At 40.7% G+C, this 24,161-nt stretch overlaps 1 protein-coding gene across 1 annotated transcript in view; it reads right to left on the reverse strand.

Annotated features, from left to right (window-relative positions):
* Positions 1-5,155: 5,155 nt before the first annotated feature.
* Positions 5,156-24,161, reverse strand: part of TMEM123 (transmembrane protein 123) — a 29,307-nt gene continuing 10,301 nt past the window's right edge. The window contains exons 2-6 of the mRNA XM_024215671.3: positions 23,536-23,598; positions 18,939-18,968; positions 13,812-13,970; positions 11,056-11,209; positions 5,156-6,756 (exon numbers count right to left, since the gene is read on the reverse strand). Coding sequence (XP_024071439.1) covers positions 6,732-6,756; positions 11,056-11,209; positions 13,812-13,970; positions 18,939-18,968; positions 23,536-23,598 — 431 coding nt within the window. The 3' untranslated portion in view covers positions 5,156-6,731. The remainder of the gene's footprint in view (positions 6,757-11,055; positions 11,210-13,811; positions 13,971-18,938; positions 18,969-23,535; positions 23,599-24,161) is intronic.

Consider the following 24,161-nt stretch of genomic DNA (forward strand, 5'->3'; position numbering starts at 1 on the left):
CCGAGGAGCAGGGGGCAGGGCCATGGAGGGGGCAGGGCTCCTGCATGTGTCCTGTTTTTTGCATTTTGAAAAGGTGGTCACCCTAGTCACTTCCTACCCCAGCCTAGGGTAAGGACACCCCAGGCTGCAGCCAAGATGGCTGACACACAACAGAATGCGGGTTCACTGGTCTCCTTGTTCCCTGGCAGATGAGTGGGAAAAGGTAATGCCACAATCCCCTACCAGTTTCAAACCCCAAATTTTGGGGTAACAAAAGGGCTCAGGAGACTGCATGAAAACTCCCCATGTGCATCCTGTTAGTGTCAGCATCCTGTTAGGTCAGACAAGACCTAAGCGAGGATGTGAAACTGCTCTAGCTTGTGTTATGAAAACTAAGATTGATTGATTAGAAACTGTGCTGTAAGAATCTTTAAAGTACCTGTTAGGTCAGCTACCAAGGATATGGGAAATATGCTGTGGCATCTATGCAGGGGCATGCAAAGGACTAAATATTTGACCGCTTCTGGAGGGGCATGTTCTGTACCCCTGCCACAGCACTGGGGCCGGAGGAGCTATCAGCTCCCCCTGTGGCTGGAGGAGCTCACTCTCCCCCTGCTGCCATGGAGCCAGAGTTCTGTGCCCCCACGCCCCTGCTTGCCCCCCCTTGTCCATACCTCTGCATCTATGGATAACAATTGTGCGTTCAGACTTCCCCAGGACACTGGTTAAAGTGACCCTGCTCAGCTCATGCTTGAACAGGCAAGACGTGACATGGGTATTTTTTGTAATATTGTTATGAATCCTACGCATGCCTCCATTTCTCCCCATACTTAGCATTGCCAACCAATGGGGAGTGGGGGAGGGGAAGATTAAAAGAGTGTGTGGGGGAGTCACTTCCCTGCCTGGGTGGAATGAATAGTGTCATTAAAGAACTGGCTGAAACCTACCCAGCTCAGCAAGGGGTCCAGAGAGACAATGCAAACTCCAATGACTCATGCATCAACTTTCAACAGCGGGAAGCTCCGGCCAGGGAAGTTGTGAGCTCAGCACAGCACTGCCTGGAGAACAAAAGCCTGAGCTGTGGCCAGGAGTAGATATACAGTTGGCTTCTAGAAGAGGCTGGAAGCTCTGGGCTAAGGTCTAAGGACAGAGGGCCAGAAATGGAATCCATTATGGCTTGTCTGGCTGATGGCAATGGCTTGGCCTCTCTTTGCTAACCTAAGAACTTTCAGTTTCTATAGTCAGGTGGCCAATAAATTGTTACCTTGATTGAAAAGGCTGCTTGTTGTCTCTGCAAATACAGTACTCACTGAGAGTTTTGTGCCCTAATAGGGTATATGAGCCTTCCACAGGAGTCTGGCGTGGCTGGATTCCCTGCAGGGAGCCATGGAGAGAGACAGGGATTGCTGGTACTGAAGGCCCCATCTCAGAGTCTTGGACGCCACAGGGCTGCCCTGGTGGAACTGTGTGGGCCCTTGGGACCCAGCCCATTAAAGAAGTCACTCCCAAGAGACTGGTGACAGGCTGGGGCATAGACCAGGCCCTCTGAATCCGTGACAGTCCCAAGAATTTCTTATTTTCCAGGGGTGTGAATCCACTCAGGTACTATGTTTTCAGAAGGGAAAAGTTATTGACCTGTAATTCTATTTCCTTTGAAACCGTTCTGACAGGCTTCTTGGGCACCTGCCTTCCTCCCCCCTAGAGATGAGTGTGTGTGGGTATGGGTGGGGGGTTTATATTTATAGGAGAAATGCTAGTAGACTTTCATTTTCATTTTTTTTTTTAAAGATCTTCAAGCCTTTGTTGCTGGTCTTACTTCCTTTGGAAGTTCTGACCCCTGCACAACAAGGAACCAACTGGAAAGCTCCAAGGTCAGAGGTTAAGCTGAGCAGATGGTGTGCAACTGCTACTTAACTAGGCTCTTGCTCCCCACTCTTACAATGGTTTAGGGGCTCATAATCTTTACAGTTTGGGGATATGCTTCAGGTTTTGCCCTAGAAAGCTAAAACACAGAAGTGAGCATCCTGTTATACTATCTTCAGAGACGCAAAGTTACAAGTCAGTAATTTTCCATTTCAAGAAGATAAAAATAGAGCAGCAGCGTGAAACAGCTATGCAAGTACTCAAGATTAAATAGAGGCCTACAAGAACACTTGCAGTCAGAGGGAAAAAATCACAGCAGCTAGCTTCAACTTAAGTTTTAGCCTGATAGATTTCATTATGATAAAGCTGAAGAACAAAAATTGCAAACAGTTTCTAAAAATCACATGATAATTCGAGTTAGAAGGGATAGACTTTTGTTTTGAGGAAAGATGTCCCCTGAAACCTGCATAATGTAATTCAGTTGAGATCCTGTTCTCCTGCTGTGTATATAATGGAGAGCAGAATTTTCAGGCTATGATAAAAGGTGAATTTAGTTTAAGTGAAGCATAAACACTTTACAAAAGAAAAAATAAGGCAAACATGCAGGAGTTAAAAAAACCCCTGGAATAACTCATGAACTCTAGCCCTGCCCATTTTTTGTTGTTGGCTTTGAAAACTCTTTGCATTATTATAACATCCACAGATACCCATAATTCTCAGATTCCTTCTGTGGTCCAATTTTGCACTTTTGGTCTCAGTCCAAATTTTTTATTTTTATATTAAATGGAAGTTTGAGCAAAAACAGATTGCCCTTTTGTAAGTTACCAGTGTGGGAAAAAATCCAAAATGTTGTTTTTCCCCCCATACAGGTAACTTGAATAATGTCTGAAGGGAGACCATAGGCTCATTTTGTACATCACATTGAGATCAAAAGCTCAAGCCAAGACTGAAGGAAGACATTTGAATAGCTATGAGAATTTAAAATCTCAAAAATGATGCCTGCACTGTAGTTTTCTTTCTCCCCCCCTTTTTTAAAAACACATTGGATGCTAGGCAGCACTTAAACTTTCAAGGCAACTTATTTTAGGGTCCCATGGTGAGTATTATATAACAGGTTCTGAAAGGCAAGAGTACTTGATGACAAAAAGAAGAACATCTTTCAACTTCTTATTCTCTTTCCAGGGGGAGGGAGGTGCCAAAATAATTATGCAGCGAGATTGAGCCAGTTTATTCTAGTTTTCTTAGACACTGATTCAATAATTCATGTAAATATGTGCATAAATCCCACTGATGTTAAGCATGTGCTTAAGTGTTTTGTTGAATTGAGGCTTCAACATCTTGTATTTCATTATAAGGCAACCAGCTTTACAATAAGACAACACAGCCTAGAGGGCTGAGCACAGGGCTGGGATTTTTGCCACAGATCAGCTGCGTGTCCATAGGATAAGCATAGAGGGTTAGCAATGTTCAGACAATCAAGTTAGTTAAATAGCTGTGAATTTTAAGGCCCTGATTCTTCAAGTTACTACATATGGGTAGACCCCTGCATCTACATGGCGTCCCACTGAATTCAAGTCCAGCTGCACCTGGGTACAAGTGACCACAAACATGGAGCAACTTGCAGGACTGAGGTCTATGTATGTACTTTACACATATTATGGTACAGCAAAGAGTTCTGTCATTATCTGACTAGTATTATTTTAACCGTCAACTGACCATAAGGCTGAAATCCATTTCCCTTTCATTAGAATTTAAATTCTGAACCTTAATGGTGAGTAGGACTCAAGTTTCAATTCCTACAGTATACCCCCTCCCCAAAAAGGAATTTAACTTTCCTTTGCATCATTTACTGCTACATCTTAACTGCAGACATTAATATTGTTTTCCACACACAAACTCCAAACAAAATAAAATGTATTTTAAACTGCAGAAGTTCTGGCAAAAAAATTAAACTCTCGTGTTCTACCATCTAAAAAACAGATCATTTTAAACACCTGTATATTGTAAATTGACATTTTCATCCAACATTTTTTTGGGAATGACGCTTAAGGAATTAAAACACTGTTTAATAAAACCAAAAATACATTGGACCTGACATTCTGGTAATAAAGGCAAACATTTCATTTTATTATTCATCTGCACAACAGAGGTCAGAGGATCTCAGTAACTCTACTGAGTAGCACTTAATACAGTAAAACTCTCGGTAACTACAAAAAAAATTCTGTAAAACAATGATTTGCAAACTGGTAAAGTTTAGCTGTACTCTTTATATATACACATATAAAAAGAAAAAGACAAGGTTTTCCCCAAAACAGTGAAATTAACAAACACTTAAAATATTTCAATTTTTTTTTTTAAACAAGAGAAAAAAAAAGTTTTAATGGCATAGCCCTGCAAACCCTTCCTCCTGGGAGTACTCAAACAAGTAACTCTACTGATTGCAAAGGGAGTGCGTGAGTAAGGACTACCCACAGCAGGAAGGGTTTGCAGGACTAGGTCTTATCATATACAGAAAGAATTTTATGTTTAGAACAGATTTTTTTTTATTATTTTTTTAAATAAAATCCTATGAAAGTGCAAGACTTAAAAGAGTGAAATATTTCTAAACAAAATAGTAACTGGCATAAGACCTGTTTCCACCAAAGTGCTGCATCACACACTACTGGCCATCTTGCATGCAAAAATGCTCCTGGGCAAACTTTTCAATAGCTGTCTAATACCTATGTAGTTGTGTCTTGGATGGTGAATTATCGTTAGTAGTAAACATCAACGCAGCTCTCCATCAGAGGCACTTTTCCATACAGGGCCAGCTGCAAAGGGAAACTGACTGGGATTGAACATTAGCTCATTGCTGCTGAAATAATCTAAAGGAACTCCTGATTTGTAGTCTTTGAGCCTCACTCGGATCTTCTTATAACAGTGTAAATCAGGACTACATCCACTGAAGTCAATACAATTACACCAGTGTAAACGGGAAGGGAATTAGAAATCAGTCTCAGGCCCCTTGCATATGACTCCCAATGAAATAAAGATCTGATTCAAAGTCCATTGATATCACCCAATGGGAGTTTTTTCATTGACTTCAATGGACTTTTGACTAGATCAGGGGTGGCCAACCTGAGAAGGAGTCAGAATTTACCAAAGTACATTGCCAAAGAGCCACAGTAATACATCAGCAGCACCCCATCAGCTCCCACCCTCGCTCCCAGCACCTCCCACCCACCGGCAGCCCTGCCGATCAGCACCTCCCCCTCTCTCCCTGCACCTCCCAATCAGCTGTTTCGTGGCATGCAGGAGGCTGGGGGGGGAGGGGGGAGGAAGAGGCGCGAGGGCACGGCAGGCTGAGGGAGGGGGCGGGAAGGGGTGGAGTGGGGGCAGGGCCTTTGGCATAGCCAGTGGTTGAGCAGTGAGTACCCCACAGCACATTGGAAAGTTGGCACCTGTAGCTCCAGCCCCGGAGTCGGTGCCTATGCAAGGAGACACATATTAACTTCTGAAGAGCCGCATGTGGCTTCGGAGCCACAGGTTGGCCACCCGTGGACTAGAACATAATGTGTTAGTACAGCAGCACCAGGTCCTGCAAACAATGCTAAGAATGTAGGGCATAGATATATATTTTAAATGCTATCCTACATACTATATTTTACCACTTGCATTTGGAGAGTTATTCCCAACTCTTCCTAAAATCCTACTAGAAACCCTGTATAAAGCTTCCGAATAAAACAAAGCAGGGATTTTAAATTACATTCAAGCTAGAACAATTTTCAGTGGAAATCTTCATATTCACAGTAAGAGGCAAACCTTTTAAAAAAAAAAATACAATTTATCTCAATCATACCATTGTGACTTACTGGATATGAACCACTAATTTAATTCTAAATAAAACCTGTATATTACAATGATTATCTAGCTCATTTCAACTTATAGACCACTTCATAAGAGACAAGTACTCGCATAGACTGTATCTCCTCCCCCTCCCAGTTCCCCACAGCTTGATTCTCGCTATATTTTATTCTGCAGACCCAGAGGCAATATGGTGGAAGAAGCACATAGGGTCACGTGCCCCCTCAGATTTCTGCCAGGGTTGATATGCCCTGCCCTGAACCCCGCTGCATACCACCAGAACGTTTAAATTGTGTCCCCCCACTATGAACAGTAGTCTCTGGGCAGACCCATCAAGGAATATGCCCACAGATCACTGATCATCGGTAGACCATATTTTAAGTACGTTTTCTATCATCCTGTTCTGGATAGTTTACAACATTTACATCCCTTTACTAGCATCAGCACTGAACTGAAATATTTTTGTTAAAAAACAAAGTCTGAGGTTCCCAAATCATTAACAAAAGTTCATCTCAAGTTTCAAGTTACAAATAAATACATTTTAATACAAAATAGTAGCAAAGTCAGTTCCTCTTGTATTTTACCTGCCAAGCCTATTGCATTTTTCCTTAACTGCAACTAGTATTTTTTCAGCCTGTTGTACCCAGCGTAGAACCATCCGCATTTATGGCGTATGTAGGCAATAATCAAATGCATTCACAATTGTAATGTCACGTGGTATATTATGGTAATGATTTGGTATCTCAAAGTTTCTATGCATTTATTTTAAAAAGCATTTCAGTTCATCATTAGGTAACGAACTTTAAAGGATTTTTTTTTTAATTGCATCAACAACAGGGCATGATTCTCAAAGTACTAACTTCCTCCAGCTCCCATTGAAATAAATGGGAGCTCAGGGTGCTTGGGAAGATCTTGACACTGTGCAGGATCAGATCTATGGATGCATTAGAGACTGGGACTATATGAAAGGAAAAAAACTTTTTCAAACAGATGTTCTACAAGCAGTGATCGGGTGGAATTTCCCCATTGTCTTCTCTGAAGTATCTTTAAATGATAGCATCATGTTCATCACTGTAACAGAAACACGGTAATTAATCATTTGCAAAAGCATCAATGGTCTACAACACAATATCAAAAGTTTCAGAATGTCATGACCCACTTTATTGCTAGCAAGGTTTATTTGCTACTGGCAAGTGCTGAGCACCCACAATGCCTGTATGGGATTTTCTGTTACTCAGTGCTTCTCGGAACCAGGCCTGATGTTAAAACACTTCTCTTTCACCACATGCCTTAAGCCTTGCTCAACATATAAGACATTGCAGTGTTTTCATATTTCATTCATCTAGCTAAGTAACTACCAAAGTTCACAATGGGTACATTTTATTCTATCTTCCCTTGCCTATATTAGTGATTGAAGCTAGTCACTATTTCTTTCTCTTCTCTTTTACTCTCAAAAATGAAATTATTTAAAAACAAACAAGACAATTTTCTAGTGTTAATTCTACATGAATTTATGTACTGGATTGCATTTTTTTAATGGTTTCTGAAAACCCCAATCCAATGTAGATACCCTTTTTGGGGCAGGTAAACATTTTGAAACAAATGGCTAATAGTGTATTATTTGGACAAACAAAACACTTGGGCTCTGCATGTCTTGTTCACCCAACACTCCTGTGACTTCAATTGCTATTACACATCAAATGTTTTACTTGGTGTTTTATTCACTACCCATAGACATTACCACAGCAGTTACACAAACTAAGAGAAACAACAAGTATTTCACCAGAACACAAAGAGAACATTTTTTCTTGCTGCACACAGGCCCAATCCTATATTCTTTGGATATCTGATGCTCCCTTTTTGGCTTTAGAAAAAAGAATTGGCTTTAGAAAAAGAATGGCTCCATTGACCCACAGATTGTACACTCTTCAGGGCAGGGATCATCTCTCTGTTACGTTTGTATAGTGCCTAGTACAATTGGGGTGGGATCTATGGGTCTTACTGCAATATAAATAATTATTAATAACAACAGGATTTTAATATAGGGCATTCTGGTAACAAATTTCTTGATGTGTAATGACTGCCTGCGTTAGCTGCTTTGCTAATGATGGAGAACTTGCAATCAAAATAAAATGTCTGATGTATAATAATGGTTGAAGGCAATGAGAGTTTTGGTGGCAGATCATCATCTACCTTACTTCTCTTAAAATTTCAAAATTATTGATTTAATCAGAAAAAACAAGTAAGTTTATTTAGCCTGATTTGTCTCTATAAACCTGCATTGCTTCTTGCTTATGGTTGTGTTAACCTTTTCGGCCTTGACTTTTGGAAGTGCTGAGCATCCAAAACTCCAATTGAAGTCCAGGAGGGAGCTGCTAGTGCCCATTGCTCTGAAAATAAGACCCCTGATATCTGTTCTTTATATTTTCTCCAATTTCTTCTAGATTTTCCTAACATTTGGATTTAAAGATGCCAAATGGTAACTACCAGGACATCACTTCAGAGAAACACTTGTTTTTTTTCTCCTAATTGTCTAATGCTTTTTCAGTTATCCACACCCCTTTCAAAATAGATTTTACTCGTTTGATAGGTTCATTAACCAGCTCTTAACTTCCAGGGTGCATTTCACTCAGATTCACTAATTGGTATATCATATATTCCAATCGATCAAGTACCTCACTTTACCTGCTTTTTATCAATAGCTATTTTGACAATGTGGTCATTATTTCCTAAGTGTCCATACAGGTCTAACAAGAAAAATACAGACAAGACAGTTTTTAAAAACGGAGGAGAGTAAAATCAGAGAGGAGTATTCCGTAGAGCGATTCTTGTGAAAGGACAGGGGCAACTAACACTACAGTGCTTTGAAAAGCAGCATTGCCAACTCCCAATTTCATGAAGACTTCCACAAGATATGATGTTATTCTCAAAGCCTGGAGTCATGTGAGTACATGAGGCATCTCAGCTTTCCTTGTAAACAAAGATGTTTCTAGTCCTTATTGTTGTGGAGAAAAAGTTAAAAAGCACTAATCAAAAGACTCAAAAAACAAAAGGCAAATAAAAAGAATGCCCATTTTTTAAAATTATTGATTTTAAGCTAATCTTATGATCTTGGGGGGGAAGGGGTGCTGAAACATGACTTTTGAATGCTTAGGGTTGGCAATACTGGGAAAAGAATGGCTGAAAATAAGAGCTAGTTGATGACTCTTGTATGTGCTTCTTTGTTTGGAGGGGGCTGGTGGAGGCTGGATGAACAATGGGGTGTTGGAAGAGTCAGTGTTGATAATGAGGGGGTGGAGCCAAGACTCAATGGATCCTGAGACTAGCAAACAGAATTCAAAAGAGGGAGATGTACCAGAATCCCTTGACACTATCAAGTTCTAACAATCACCTCAAGTAAAACAAACACCTTCAACTGACATGGAGAATGGAAACGATAGGGAGTAAGGCAATCCAGTGTAAAGACGTTCCAGCTTCTGTCCCAGAGGGTCTAACACCCCAGGGTGAGATTACAGTTTGGACAGTAGTGCACAATGGAAAAAGACAGAAGGCAGCTTAGTAAGAAAAGCAAAAGACATCCTCTGAACCTATACAGTTGAAATATGTCCTGACAAAATAGCTATTGTTCCCCTACAAGAAGGAGTAACATACCACTAATAAACCAAAAATATGCAGTAGCTTGATCAGTGACTAAGAAACAAGTACTGCATGGGATTAAAAAATAAAGCAGAGACAAGTGATCCTAATTAGTGACTCTACAGCAAGGAACCCAGCCCAAGATGTGACCCATATAAAGAAACAGGCACCAGGATGAAGGATCCTAATACTTAGTCCTGCCAAGAGTGCAGGGGACTGGACTAGATGACCTCGCAAGGTCCCTTCCAAGCCTATGATTCTATGATCTGGTAATGAATGTGATGAGAAACATAGAAAATGATAGGGGCATTTCCACTAACTCTAACCCATATAGGAACAAGTGAAGGGAGTGTTAGGTAAGAAACAAAAGACCAAGTTATCTGACTTCAGGGATTTGGGAAGAGACCTGAAGGCAGACTCAATACATGTGATCTCTTGCAGAGTCAAGAGTAAGATAGGCGACAAACCAGGGGATGCGCCTGTATTGTAGAGAGGAGGATTTGAGGTTCACTTCAACGTTTTCAAACATGAGTGCCCCAGGTTAGGCTTAAGTTTCTAAATGTTGGCTATAGATCATTGGAATGCTTTCTGTGATGAGGGGTGACTGATTTAGACAGTCTCTGCTTAAGCAGATGGGGTAATAAACCCTGGATTCAAAACTGGCTTGTTAGCCAGTCCGTAAATTATGGTAGATTGTAAGGGGGAAAGAGGGATAATTTAATTCCAAGAATCTGGTATGTGAATCCAACACATCCAGGATAACATAGAAAGCGGAATTGCTCTACTACAGAAAATGAAGAATAAGAAAAAATACCATCAAAAGAGTCTATACACAGATGGAAAGGAATGAGAAACTAGGAAGAAGAAATAAAAGTGCCGACAAATGATTATTTATTGATCATACAGCTACTGGAATGTCACCACAGATAGGTACAATAAGTACAGGAGGGATAGAGAGGAAAGTAGAGGAAGAGTAGCTATATGCAGAATACCAAGGAATGATAGGACTGGTGAGTGTGTGGATGTGAAAGAGAGATAAGGGTCTGGGTGAGAGAGAGAATTCTTCAGGCATCAGAGTTCATGGAAGAAATATTCAGCAGTGAAGAATTCTAGTAAATATTAACGTGCAAAATTTTGGAAGAGGGCTGGAGGTTCTAAAAGGCAGCACAATTACACCATAACAGTAATACGCAAAAGAAGAAAGCAAAGAACAAGAGATGATCAATATATCTTTCTGAGGAACTTCTCAAAAGATCTGAGGGTTAACCCCTCCATCCCCCAAAAAACCCAACCCCAACCCTGTAGTGGAAATGGAGAAGGAAGTGGAACAAGATTAGAATCAGTCAGACATAAATAAGGACAACAAAAAAAGCAGAATGAATGAATGTAGACTAGCCAAAGGGCAGGGGAGTAAGAAAGGATTTTACAGAACAGATTAGAATTATTATTTATTTGTATTATTGCAGTGCCTAGCATAATGGTGCATTGTGCTAGGCACTGTACAAACAAGTAGCTTAAAATCTAAGCAAGAAAATCCCCAATAAAGATAGGCCCCATGAATAAATAAGGATCAGTTGAGGAGGTGACACTGATGAAGGCTCTAAGCGGCTGAGATACTGACCTGCCTTTTTTTAAAAAAATCTCCATTGAGCAAGAAAGTAGAGCATTTTCTTCTCTTCATTTCCAACAAGAAACCAACAAATTAACAGGGGAACACGCCTCCAAAAAACTTACATGGTTCTGTACTGAACACCTCTTCTTGAGTGATATGTTTTACATCCAACGTAGAGAATGGCTAACATTCCAAGTGTCAGCACAATGCCACCGAAAAAACTGCCCACATCAAATCTGGAAGTTCTGGCTAGCACAGTTGCAGATTTTGGCGTGGCTAAGAACAAAACAAAAAGACAGTTTTTATGACGCTTGTAACTTTTGATGTAATGTACTGAGACTGTAGTTCTATCTGCCTAGGTTCTTATATACTCTCTGCCCAATCATCACATCATCTGAGGACCTCAGATGACAACATTATACCGTGCTGCTGGTAAAATATGAACCAACTCCACGGGAACCCAGAGCCACATTCCTAAGTGCCAGATTCTGGCCAGCTTCAGCAAATACAATGAGTGAGGAGGATGGCACTAGGAGCCACTCTCCTCCCTTATACACTTGCACAGGGGTTGGCAAGAGTCCAATTGGCAGGCAACTCCCTCTACCCCCACACCTCTTTCTGCCCCGGTCAGTGGAGCTGGCCAGGCATGGAGTGGAAAGCGCGACAAACTCTCTTCAAGGTTGGTGCTTTCCAGAGATCCACAGGATAGCTGGAATTTTGGAACAGCAAACAAACCGATCAATCATAATTGAATATTCATTTCCATAGATTCCTGTGCTACGATATATTTTTACCACACACTTTTCCTTAGAAATACCAGTCTACCTGAATCAAGACTCATAGCCTTAACTCCTAACTCAGTGGGTTGGGAAAACTGGGTTTCCCACCTGTAGATACAGCTATTCAGCCCAACAGAAACCTGCACAATCACCATCCACCTATGACAGATTCCTGCCCCAGAGATCATGCGCCTGGGTAACCCACCCTACACCTTCGCCCAGGCAGATTCCAATCCCCAAGTGGTTTAACCACTCGAACATCCCAATCAAAAGATGCAATTTGAGCTGATGTGGCCAACTAAATGTGCCATGGCACCTAGTGAGGTTAACAGGCACTTCCCACGTTAAAAGGCTTCACCTAACTTGAAGCACATGATCTGTTTATAAGTGTCAATGATGAAAGTGGTTTGGGTCAGCAGCTGCCTGCTAGGAAACATTGACTGACAGCTTTATATTCATATGAGTAAAGGTTGTCAGATGTGAAGTGTAATTCACTCAGTGTGGCACTTTGTCCCCCTCTACTGGTGCCTGGCCACACACAGGGGTTCACGAGTCTGTTACAGTCTTGGCTAACAGATCTTTCAGCTCAGGCACTAGAGGCTCATGTGTTTAGATCTAGCAGTCCCAAATTCAACCCCTGCCGCCAATGACCGATCCAGGGACATGCTGTTAAATAAGCTCAGTAGGGCCTATACTTCCTAAATGGAATGGTTATGCACAGGAGCTGTATTGGGCAAAAAGAGGTTATTTAGATTATTAGTTGAGTTCAACTGGAAATTTAGATTTGGCGCTTATGATGAAATCCTCTCCCAAACTGAATTATTGCCTTCAAAGAAAACAGAACTGAAGGAATGACAGAAATACAGAAAAGGAGTTCTTTAGCCTCCTGCAGAGTTCCTGCTGTCTTCTATAACAGGCTTTCACCCAACCTGGCTCTCATTTAGAAGAGAGAATGGCTTATCTTTTTAGCCAACAAGTAGAGTCTTTCTTGTCTTCACTGCCAGCACACTAACAGATGTTAGTTAACTGTATAACTGTTGCAAGATGGTAAGATGGTGTTGTCGTTACAGTTTTTTCCCTGTTATAGGCACAGAGATAACTCTTGGAAATTCTTCTCCAGCATCTGGAGGTTGTAAGTCATCAACTAACTGAACTCAACAAGTGTGACTGGCTTAGCTGGTATCAAAGAATAACAGAAGCTGGAGATAAGAGAGACTTATTATGTTATCTAATGTGTGTCACCTTTCCAATGCACAGTTGTTACCTATTATGTTTGTACTGATGTATTTGTTGATTTCAATTTCAATTTTCATAGCAATAGAGAGAGGACATATTTTGGTCATATGAAGGTCTGATGAACAGCTGCTAAAAAAGTACCCTACTGGTAGGTCAGTATAAACGATCTAATCCATCATATCAGTTAACTGTTCTTGTAAAACACAAGTGTCTCTGAACTCAAAATACTGAGTCACCACTAACAGTGTATGAGATATAATTCCATCCCCTAATACCTCAACAAAAAAACAAATCAAATCTTACATTAACCTTTGAGTACACTGTCCTTACATTAGCTTGAGGATTGGATTTTCAAAATGTCTTAAAGGAGTAGGATGCCCATTTCAAAGTCCCAGGTAACATTTTCAAAATTGACTTAGAGTCCTACGTTCTTAAGTCATCTTAACAAAACTTCCTTCTTATTTAAGTGTTGACAGGTCAGAATCTGACCTCAATTATACCTGTGTAAATCTTTCTGTGGAGTTACTCAAGATTTACATCAATAACTCAGTAGATTCTTCTTTCTTTTAAGGAAATTTTGAATGCCACAGTTCGTAAACAATGGAAAAACAAGTCTAAAATGCCCAATCAGATAAAACTACAATTAACTGCAAGTCTGGCATGTTTATTTCCTGAATATGAATTCACAACCATGTTGTGCCATTTAAAAATCTCAAATGCACATTGGGTCAAATGGCCTTTTCCTAATGCTAAAGTAACCAGAGATACTTAGAGCAAGCTTTCAAGATTGCAGAGCAATGCAGATAACAGAAGAATATAAGTTAGCACACTGTGGGAAATAGGCAGCAGTCTATAGTACGTACCTGTTACGGAGCTGGAAGGAGACATAGTCTTGGAAGTGGTCACTGTGACACTGGCTGTTGATTGTATGGGTTTTGAGGTGTTGGTTGATGTAGTTGTCTGGTTGGTGGTTGTCTGGGTGGCGGTGGTGGTTGTCTGGGTGGGGGTTGTTTTGGTAGAACCTATAAACAGTGTACAATAATGATATCACATGGAAAATTATATTTAAAAAGAAGATGCTAATTGTGAATGAAACTGCAGCTTTTGATTAACACTATTTTGAAAGATTCCCTATGTCAAAAATAGCTATTTTTGCTCCTTTACAAAACTATCCCTTCAGAAAGGAGGAATCACGTTAATCACTCTGGGTGTTGTTCTGCTCTCACAGGCACCTATGCTCCAGCACATTGTTATCGGGTCTCAGAGGCCACCTACCCACGTGCATTTCCTAAACTGCTAGTCCCCAGTGCTGACCTCCAGAAGTGGGTGACAGGGCCCTCTGCTGTGTAATCTGCTCTGTCCTGTGCCTAGCTAGAGCCCACATTTGGAAGTTCATTATGCATGATGCATTTCTTCATCCTGCTTTTTCTTAACTTGAGCTCAGAGCCATAACAGTGGTTTGGAGGTAAGTAGGAAGAGAGGTGGGTTTGACTTCTGCAAATTGTTAGCAACAATTGTTCACTTTCATCTGTGTCCCATTAACATCTGAATTCCAAAGCGCTTGTGAATTCAATTATGCTCATGTCCATTAGGTGAGAATATTGTAAATACAAACATTATGGTTGTAAGCCCCCTCCCCCCCCAAAAAAGAGGAAAAATTCTGATCAATTTCACAAGTGTACTTCAGAGACTCTGCTGAATTCAATAGAATTAAATTTGGATTTACAATGATCTAAATGCGATAGGAATCTGGCCTTGAAAAACAATTTTACTATAAAATACCAGTATATTTACATTGCTCCAATTAAAGTCTATGGCAAAACTCCAACAGGCTTCAGCAATTATTCCTAAATTCATAAGTTCCTCTTGAAGATGATACTCACTCTACTAACATAGCAGGTGTGTCAAACCCTGTTTATATACAGAGATTTCTGTGCCCAACCCTACTCCTAATTATGACCTCAATTTAGGAAAGTAACCCCAATCAGGAAAGCCCTTAAGCACATGCTTTACTGCTGAAGTTACGCAGGTGCTTACGTGCTTTCATGATTCAGGGCTTTGTGCAAGTGATTGCAGGACTGAGAGCTTTTAGAGTTTTCAACATGGCAAATCTTAATTAATTATAGAACCATAGGACTGGAAGGGACCTCGAGAGGTCATCTAGTCCAGTCCCCTGCACTCATGGCAGTACTAAGTATTATCTAGAACAGGGGTTGGCAACCTTTCAGAAGTGGTGTGTCGAGTCTTCATTTATTCACTCTATGTTAAGTTTTTGCGTGCCAGTAATACATTTTAACGTTTTTAGAAGGTCTCTTTCTATAAGTCTATAATATATAACTAAACTATTGTTGTATGTAAAGTAAATAAGGTTTTAAAAATGTTTAAGAAGCTTCACCATGTTCCGCAAATTTTTCTATCTTCCCTCATACATCATGTTTTCTAGGCCTTTAATCATTTTTGTTGCTCTTCTCCAGACTCTCTCCAATTTGTCTACGTCTTTCCCGAAACGTGGCACACAGAACCGGACACAATACTCCAGACGAGGCCTAATCAGTGCAGAGTAGAGTGGAATAACTACTTGTTGTGTCTTGCTTACAACACTCCTGCTAATACATCCCAGAATGATCTTTGCTTTTTTGCAAAAGTGATACACTGTTGACTCATATTTAGCTTGTGATCCACTATAACCCTCAGATCCCTTTCCACAGTACTCCTTCTTAGGCAGTCATTTCCCATTTTGTATGTTGCAACTGATTGTCCCTTCCTAAGTGGAGTACTTTGCATTTGTCCTTATTGAATTTTATCATATTTACTTCAGACCATTTCTCCAGTTTGTCCAGATCATTTTGAATGTTAATCCTCACCTCCAAAGCACTTACAACCCCTCCCAGCTTGGTATCGTCTAGAAACTTTTTAAGCGTACTCTCTATGCCATTATCTAAAACATTCATGAAGATATTGAACCAAACCAAACCCAGAACTGATCCCTGCGGGACTCCATTTGATATGCCCTTCCAGCTTGACTGTGAACCACTGATAACTACTCTGTGGGAATGGTTTTCCAACCAGTTATGCACCCACCTTATAGTAGCTCCATCTAGGTTGCATCTCCCTAGTTTGTTTATGAGATCATGCGAGACAGTATCAAAAGCCTTATCAAAGTCAAGAGATACCATATCTGCCACTTCCCCTTATCCACAAGGCTTGTTTTTTGTATCACTTCTGAAACCACAGCACAAAAGAATACCTATCGGATATATATTAGACCCAGGATTCCACTCCTTGTTCAGCACCATATAATCTCTTACAGAATGTCATTCTTACAGAGAAGTTTTATTTAAAACTTGAGAAGCCACATTTTGATTTTAGGAATGAGGTTGTCCCAAAGATTGAGTAGCACTGCTTCAAATGCAGCTGAGAACAAGAAAAAGAATTGAGAGGCTGCAGTACAGATCTACCAGACTGTGAAATAAACTTTAAAGGGGAAGTGGTAGAAACCTTACTCCTTCAGAAATTTAAAACTGGACTCATCAAAATGTTAGAAAATATACGGTAGAGAACACTACACCATCCCCATAATAAATAAGATGTATCACTCTCCTTTGATACTATGAGATGGCACATCATATCCCCCATATGCAGTTCAAAGGCAACATTCATTCAGATTAAATATCTGGCGCTGTTCCATTCATGTGCTTACCTTGTAGCAATTAGGAAATTCAGCTCCTCCCTGAAGCATGTGTAAAACACATTAAGTAAAATACAGAACACATTTTAAAAATGATATGCAAACCCTCCAAATGGCACAATCATCTGTAAATATCAGAACAGCCCTTACCATAGGTAATATTTAAGATTTCACTTAGGGCTTGAACCTGCAGGGGAGGGGACAAGAGTTGACAAAAAGTAGTGCTGAGCTACCAGAAGGGTTGCTGAGCTTTGTTCCTTATAATCCAGTACAGTGGAGTAAACTGGGATGAGGCTCATACTGCTGGTAGGTGGACTGGCAAGGACCACTGTTGCCAGTGTACGCTATGAGATAGATATCTTTGGGACCCTCAGACTTTTTGGTCACCAGCTGGCTCTGGTCTTTGGTCACCCGCTGGCTCTGCTGGCATTGTCTTTGAAGAGAAGGTCTTAAACACACCTGACAGAGCCACAACTACTGGGTGGTAGCATGCTTAAAACAACACACACTTGCATTCACTGGATTGTCACCTATGCCCTTTCTCCTCGCCACATTACACCCTGGGCTCTGACAGTTGAGCTCAGTTCTTACCCAGCTCTTATATAGCACTTTTCATCATCAAATCCCAAAGCACTTTACAAATGAAGGCAGTATCATTATCCCCATTTTTCAGATGGGGAAACTGAGGCACAGGGCAGGGAAGTGATTTGCTCAAGTTCACCCAGCAGGCCAGTGGCAGAGCCAGGAACAGATCCCAGGTCTCCAGAATCCTAGTCCAGTGCTCTCTCCACTACATGACACTGCCTCCAGGTACTTACATGGCCTCCATTGCCATAGTATCTGGATGATACTGTGAATTTATCCTCATGACACATCTGTATGGTACAGAAGTTGCACTGTCCAAATTTTACAGATGTGAAACCAAGGCACTGGTTGGAAATTGACTTGCCCGTGGCTACACAGGCAATCTGTCACAGAGCCAGAATTTAATGTAGATCTTGAGCCAAAATCCAGAGTCAAACAAAAGCCCATCATTACCAGTAATAGATGGTCTGCAGAGCAAATTGTCCCCTGATGACAACTACACCTGCCTTCATATCATCAGTCTAAAGAGTGCACGGTTGCCACTGAAGCTGGAGGCTATAGGCATGAGTCTATAGTGCTTACACACAATAGCCAGCAACAAATTCAGTCTGGCTATAAGCAAGGTAACTCTTCCCTCTGAATCAGTATGGACCCAATGCCCTAACCCAGTGATGGGGACACTGTGCTTCTGAAGGTCCTGCTTGTAGATGAGATGTGTCCAACTGTGGTCACTGAGGAGTGATATGGGGCAATAGTCTTCAATGTGGCTACCTAAATTCCCCCTGAAGGTATAACTGGCTACAATATTCTTCGGCTCATGACCTGGTGTTCCTATGCAACAATAAGTAACGGTGATGTCTCACCCCATAGGTGTCTGAATTTCTGTGGTGGGTGAAGTGATTCTTGTGTTTCAAAAGTGTGATGAAGTCATTTGGAATAAAAAATAAAACAATATAAAGGATGGATTTCTTATACCAATGCATGTCAGTTAACGATATTCACTGTACTTTTCACCACAGAGGAAACAGAAATGGAACATATTACTGATGGCAGTTATTCAGTCATGAAAAAGACAAAATTAACATATATTCCAAATTTTAAAATTATTCAACCATTTTCTTGAAACTTGGCTTATTCCTTGGATTTCAGTGAGATCCAAAGATACAAAAGAGAGCAACTCTGAACTTTGTAGCTCCAGTCATTTGAGTAGTCACTGTACAAAATGTTTAATCAGAACATATAGAGGGAAGCATGTAAGATTTTCCCCCCCGATTAAAAACTCAAAAATAACTCAGCTGTTTCTATTCAGTGTTCCCCCACCCACACACAAGAAATTTGTTTGAGAAAATCATGAGCAACTGAAGGAGGCATGTATAGAAGCTAGAGACCAATCTAGACTATAGCGTGCTCAACTTGCGGCCATTCTAGCAATACCATATGCTCTTTCACCTCCAAGACAATGAATCCGGTCATGAAATCACAGATTAATCCAAATCAGTAGGTGGTTAAACCAATCAAATATTATATAAACAAAAATAGAAAATCATAGCACTGTTTATATTAATTTAAAGGGCACAATATATGAACACTAACCAGATCAACTGTAGGATTTTTTTACAACAGCTAACTTAGTAATGATTAAGAACTTGACTGCACCGTTAAAAAGCTTAAAGTATAATTAAAAAGGGTTATCACACAATTTAAAAGTTTAACTCACCCAATGTAGTCGTGTGAGTGACATTTTTATCTAAAAGGAAGAAAAAAAATAAATAAATGCAAGAATGCTTAGACATAAAAATCAAGGGTTTTTTGGTATTAAAATGCATTACAAAACCACAGCTACCTATTGCTTACATCTTGTTTTGACTTGCAGATGGCAGAGTGCCTGGCTGCAGCTCCTTCTGCCACATAATTAATCCATGGTGAAACACTGGTTTATAATCTACACTTGATGTCTTTGTGCAAGTCCCATTAACAGAAATTGGAGCTCTGGGTGTGTCCTAATGTCCTGATCCAACGCTCACTGAATGAATAGAAGGACTCCCACGGACTCCAATGGGCTTTGGATCAGGTGCTAAGGGAAGAAAATACCCCCCAGATGCTGATTTTAATTCAATACCCACAAATAAACCTCTCCCCAACACGTGCTGCCACCTCAACTACTCCACTCTGGCTATGTCTCCTATACGATGTGCAGGCTGCACTCTTGAACCCCAACTCTGGGGAGAGCAAAGACGATGCTGGCTGGCAATGCAGATTGTCCTTCTTTGAAAGAGCCATGTAGCTCCTTTTCAAATGAATGACATCTTTACTGAATTCTGGGGTTGAACTGGAGCAGTGTCTCCTAACTGGCTCCTTGTTACATGAAGGTTTCAGACATCCACCTAGAAAGATCTTCCGACATGGAGAGTTGTATCAAACATCAATGCTAACTGCTCTCCTACTCCAAAAGATAAAACCTGAACAAAACAGGAGTCTATTAAAAAAAAAAGGAAAAATCCCAGTGAAAGGGTTTCAAGTCTTAGGTTTTTATTTTTAAAATGTCCATCACTTCCAAACAGACTGTGTAGTAATATATATGTGGTTCTGTGGGTCTGCTCATGGCCCAGGAACTCTATCTATCTATCTGTGTAATCCTATAGATATATACACACCTCTACCTCGATATAACGCTGTCCTCGGAAGCCAAAAAATCTTACCGCATTATAGGTGAAACCGCGTTATATTGAACTTACTTTGATCCACTGGAGTGCGCAGCTCCGCCTCCCCGGAGCACTGCTTTACCACGTTATATCCAAATTCGTGTTATATCGGGTCATGTTATATCGAGGTAGAGGTGTACATGATTACACATGTGGTTCCTAGGCAATGAGCAGACACACTGAACCACGATATACAAACCTTGAGTCACCCCCAAAAATGTCTTTGCTCTTATTCAAAGGGATTTTGATAAAGTTCCTCAGCACGTTTGCACTCGCAGTCCCATTCTGAACTATCTTTTTTTTCTTATTGTACCGAGACTATAGTGCTCAGTGACACAGTAAGCCTTTTCTTTGCAGAAAAGAGGTATATTTTCTATACACCGGCCTCTTGCAGTTTATTTAGTTTCAATAATTTCCAACATGAAGGGTGAGCTTTTCACAGGCACAAAAAGGAATTAGTGAAAGCCAGTGTGAGCTGGGCACCCAACTCCTCTTTTGTGTCTTTGAAGAAAAAAAAAAAAAATCTTACCCTTCATATTTTACCAGCCAATCCAAGATGAAAGAACATCAGATAGCAACAGAAGAAAAACATCTGTCCTTTTATCTTTCTACTTCGCCTATTAATTTTCCCCTAGAAGACCAGCTGTACTCTGATATGCATAATGCTAAACATACCTAGATTGCATTATTTCATATTTATTATTTAAAAAGGGAAAACAACTAATAATGCAATTAAATGTCATATGTTTTTGTTTTATTTTTAAAACATAAATCACAATTCTTATGCTGGTATGAGCATGATAAACTAGCTGTGTTTAAAGATATACTGGACACTTTCAGTCAAATACTTAGGGTGCATAAAGAAGGCATCAGTTCCGAATACTAATTTTAAGTGCATATTCCGACTCACCACAAGCGTAAGAAGATCTAGTGTCACATCCAAATGCATCCATAATTTTACGCACCATAGTATGGCATGTTTAATAATTATCACTGTGATTGCCTCTTAAAATAAAACAAATCCTATTTTCTCTAGAGGAAACGGGATTCTTCTACTTACTGCTAGCAAATAGAGAAATTTTTCACCAACACTGTAAAAAACTTTTTCTAGCGAAAAACTAAACGACAAGATTTGGAGTTGAATCACTAATTAATTCAGGCAAGTTCTATGGTCTATGTTATGCAGGAGGTCAGAATAGAGGATGACAGTGGTCCCTTCTGTCCTTAAAATTGACGAATCTGTTTCAAATGGGTGTGTGTGTTAGGGCAGGTCTACACTATGGGGCTCAGTTGACCTAAGTTATGCAACTCCAGCTACGTGAATACCGTAGCTGGTGTCGACGTAGCTTAGGTCGACCTTTTGCAGTGTCTACACCGTGCTGGGTCAATGGGAGAAACTCTCCCATCAACTTACCTTATGCTTCTCGTTCCGGTGGAGTACCAGAGTTGACGGGAGAGCGATCGGCAGTCGATTTAGCGGGTCTTCACTAGACCCGCTAAATCGACCCCTGGTGGATTGATTGTCGCGCATCGATCCCCCGGTAAGTGGAGACATGCCCTTAAAGTTTACTTATATTGTAAGCTGTTTGAGCAGAAACAGTCTTTTTGTTAGGTTTGTACAGTGCCTAGCGCAATGGGACTTCGGCCTTTACTTGCTACCACAATACAAATAATAATAAAGCTAGTAACTCTACAGGAAACCTGGATTTAAAAACCATCTTGAGTGTGAACACAATCCACATTTGACAATGGTTTCAAATGTGACGTGAAATTCTGTTGCGGACAGGGTAACTGTAAAATACTAATCTCTCTGTTCCCTCTTTCATTCATGCCTATGCTTGCATGCCTGAGTAGGGACTCTGCAAACAGTTAAATTAAGACGTGCACCATTTCCACCGCTACCCAAGGCTACCAGGCTTTGGTAAGATTATGTTCTGTTCTCCTTTTTTTTTTTGTACCCACTATTGAATCCTTAAGTCAAAATGCTAACGGCTATGGAGAGTGCAGATGGAGTTTCATCTGTATGAATCACCACATTCTTCAGCACAATATTCAAGACCCAACAGGAATTTCTAGGAATGAGCCAAGTGAGAATGTTCACAGCCCACTGCTCACCTCCCTGATTGCTGCAGGTCTCCGCTACTTGGTAATCACCAAGACCCACAGAAATAGGAGTACTGGGAACTTATTAACTGATGTAGAAGTAGCTCTTACCAAAGATATAGCAACCACTTGATTTACACAGAGCTCTCTGAGGCAGAGACTGTTTTTTTGTTCCATGTTTGTACAGCACCTCACTCGTGAAGGGGTCCTGGTCCATGACTGGGCCCCTACATGCTACTGCAATCCAAATAATAAACAAGTAGTATTCTACTTGTGATATTAAAGCAAATAATACGTGACAAAATAGACACAGGGGGAAGAAACTAGATTTCCTTCTCTTCCCTCTTTCAAGTGGGAAATTTCAGAGGGCCATGACAACAGATTATTTTCTAATGCTTGTTCAACACACACTGGAAAGTGGTATGACGTGCTAGCTCTCAACCAACCTTTTACTGACATGGTGAAACACGTCTGTGCCAAGCTCCCACAAGAAACGACTTTTGAGTTTCTCAGTTCTCTTGCCATGATTTGTTCTCTTTTAATAATGTCACGTTGCAACAACCCGAGGCTGGAATGTTGCAAATCAAATGAGATGGATAATTTGTTTTAGTAGCAGATTAAAAATTGCATAGAAAATTCATATCTTCAGCCCTGCTAAGGATGGAGCAGGGGTCTAGGGTAGGGGAGCATAGTTTTACAGGGTTCTACGTCTACAGCTCCCACACATTAATTATACACATTGACTTCTTTTACCATAATACACCTGGCAATATGAACCCTCTTGCTCCTTCTAATGGTAGAGCATTAAAGTCTGAATAACTTGTATTATAAATAAGGATTTGGGGGCTTCCAAGTATTAAGGCTCTTTCCCCAAGGAATGGGGGATGGAAACTGGTGGCATATCTTTAATAGAGTGACTCGCTCTTACTGCCAATATCTTGTTTGAACTGCAGTGTTTTGTGACATAAGCTCCAAGGAGACAGAGCACGTTTCCATGGCGCAGCTACCCTGGAGCCTCATCCAAACAGAAATTTCTCTCTCTTTCCCTGCCCCATGACACGTGGATTCCCACCTGTTGGTTACATTCACAGGATACTACAGAGTAGGAAAATTCAAACAAATATCCACTCCTTGCATGGCAGCCTATTCACTGTTCTACTGCACTAAAATGGAGTGTGTTTGCTAAAGTTCAGAACGACCAAGAAGAAAATTAATCAAGGAGCTTTAGATTTTGCTTTCTTGACTCTTCTCTTCCTATGGTATTGGGAAGCTCATGGCTTGTGGCCACCAAGTTACCTGGAATGGTGTCACCTTTCATTTTACCAATAAAATAAAAATCTATCTTGGGAGGTCTCTTAGTGGTGCCATCCCATTGCAGATAATGTTAATACCTCCATAAAATGCACTGTTTCAATCGCGGTCTATGGAGTGTTGTCTAATTTTTCTGTTTGGGTATTTTTGGTGCTTGCCTATATAGTACCAGCAGGAAAAGGGTTATCAGACACTTACCACTTGCTGAAGTATCTGAAGTGGATTGTGTGATTGTGGTTGGAATGGATGTATTTGTAGTCCCTTCAAAGAAAAAAGAAAATAGTGAAAGAATGAACTCGTCTAGCATTAAAAACAAGCCACTTTTGCACAACCATAATGTATTGCAATTGAATGAGCAAGTCCCAAGGGCATGCACATCTTTTCTTCATGACATCCAACTGCAGGCCACAACTAGGGTCAGGGCAGAAAGCACAGTCACACAAAGGGTGGGTCTTGTCCTATTGCAGGCAATGACAATTTTGCCATTGATTTCCCTTTCAGCAGGATCAGGGCCACATTCCTTAAGTCCAGTGATCCCTGTCCTTCCTGGGTTGGAGCCCTGCTCACCTGCCTTTTTACTAATTGCCTCCCCTTTCTCCCTTCACTTCATGGTCTGTCACAGCTGCTGCATGTGGCCACGTTCTGACTGCCCGGGTCTGGATTTTTGCATTTTGTATTTTTCCCTGTTTCCCCTCCCCCCAGTTTTGCTTCTGAGTATTTTGGTTTTGTTTTCTCTCATGGCCCCCCATCACATTCTCTCCTCTCCTGCTTCTGCATTTGATTTAGGCCACGTCTACAGTAAAAATAGTAATGTCAATTAGGGG

The sequence above is a fragment of the Terrapene carolina genome, unplaced genomic scaffold (genome assembly GCF_002925995.2).
Source record: "Terrapene carolina triunguis isolate 2854851 unplaced genomic scaffold, T_m_triunguis-2.0 Scaffold97, whole genome shotgun sequence".
NCBI classification, from domain to species: Eukaryota; Metazoa; Chordata; order Testudines; family Emydidae; genus Terrapene; species Terrapene triunguis.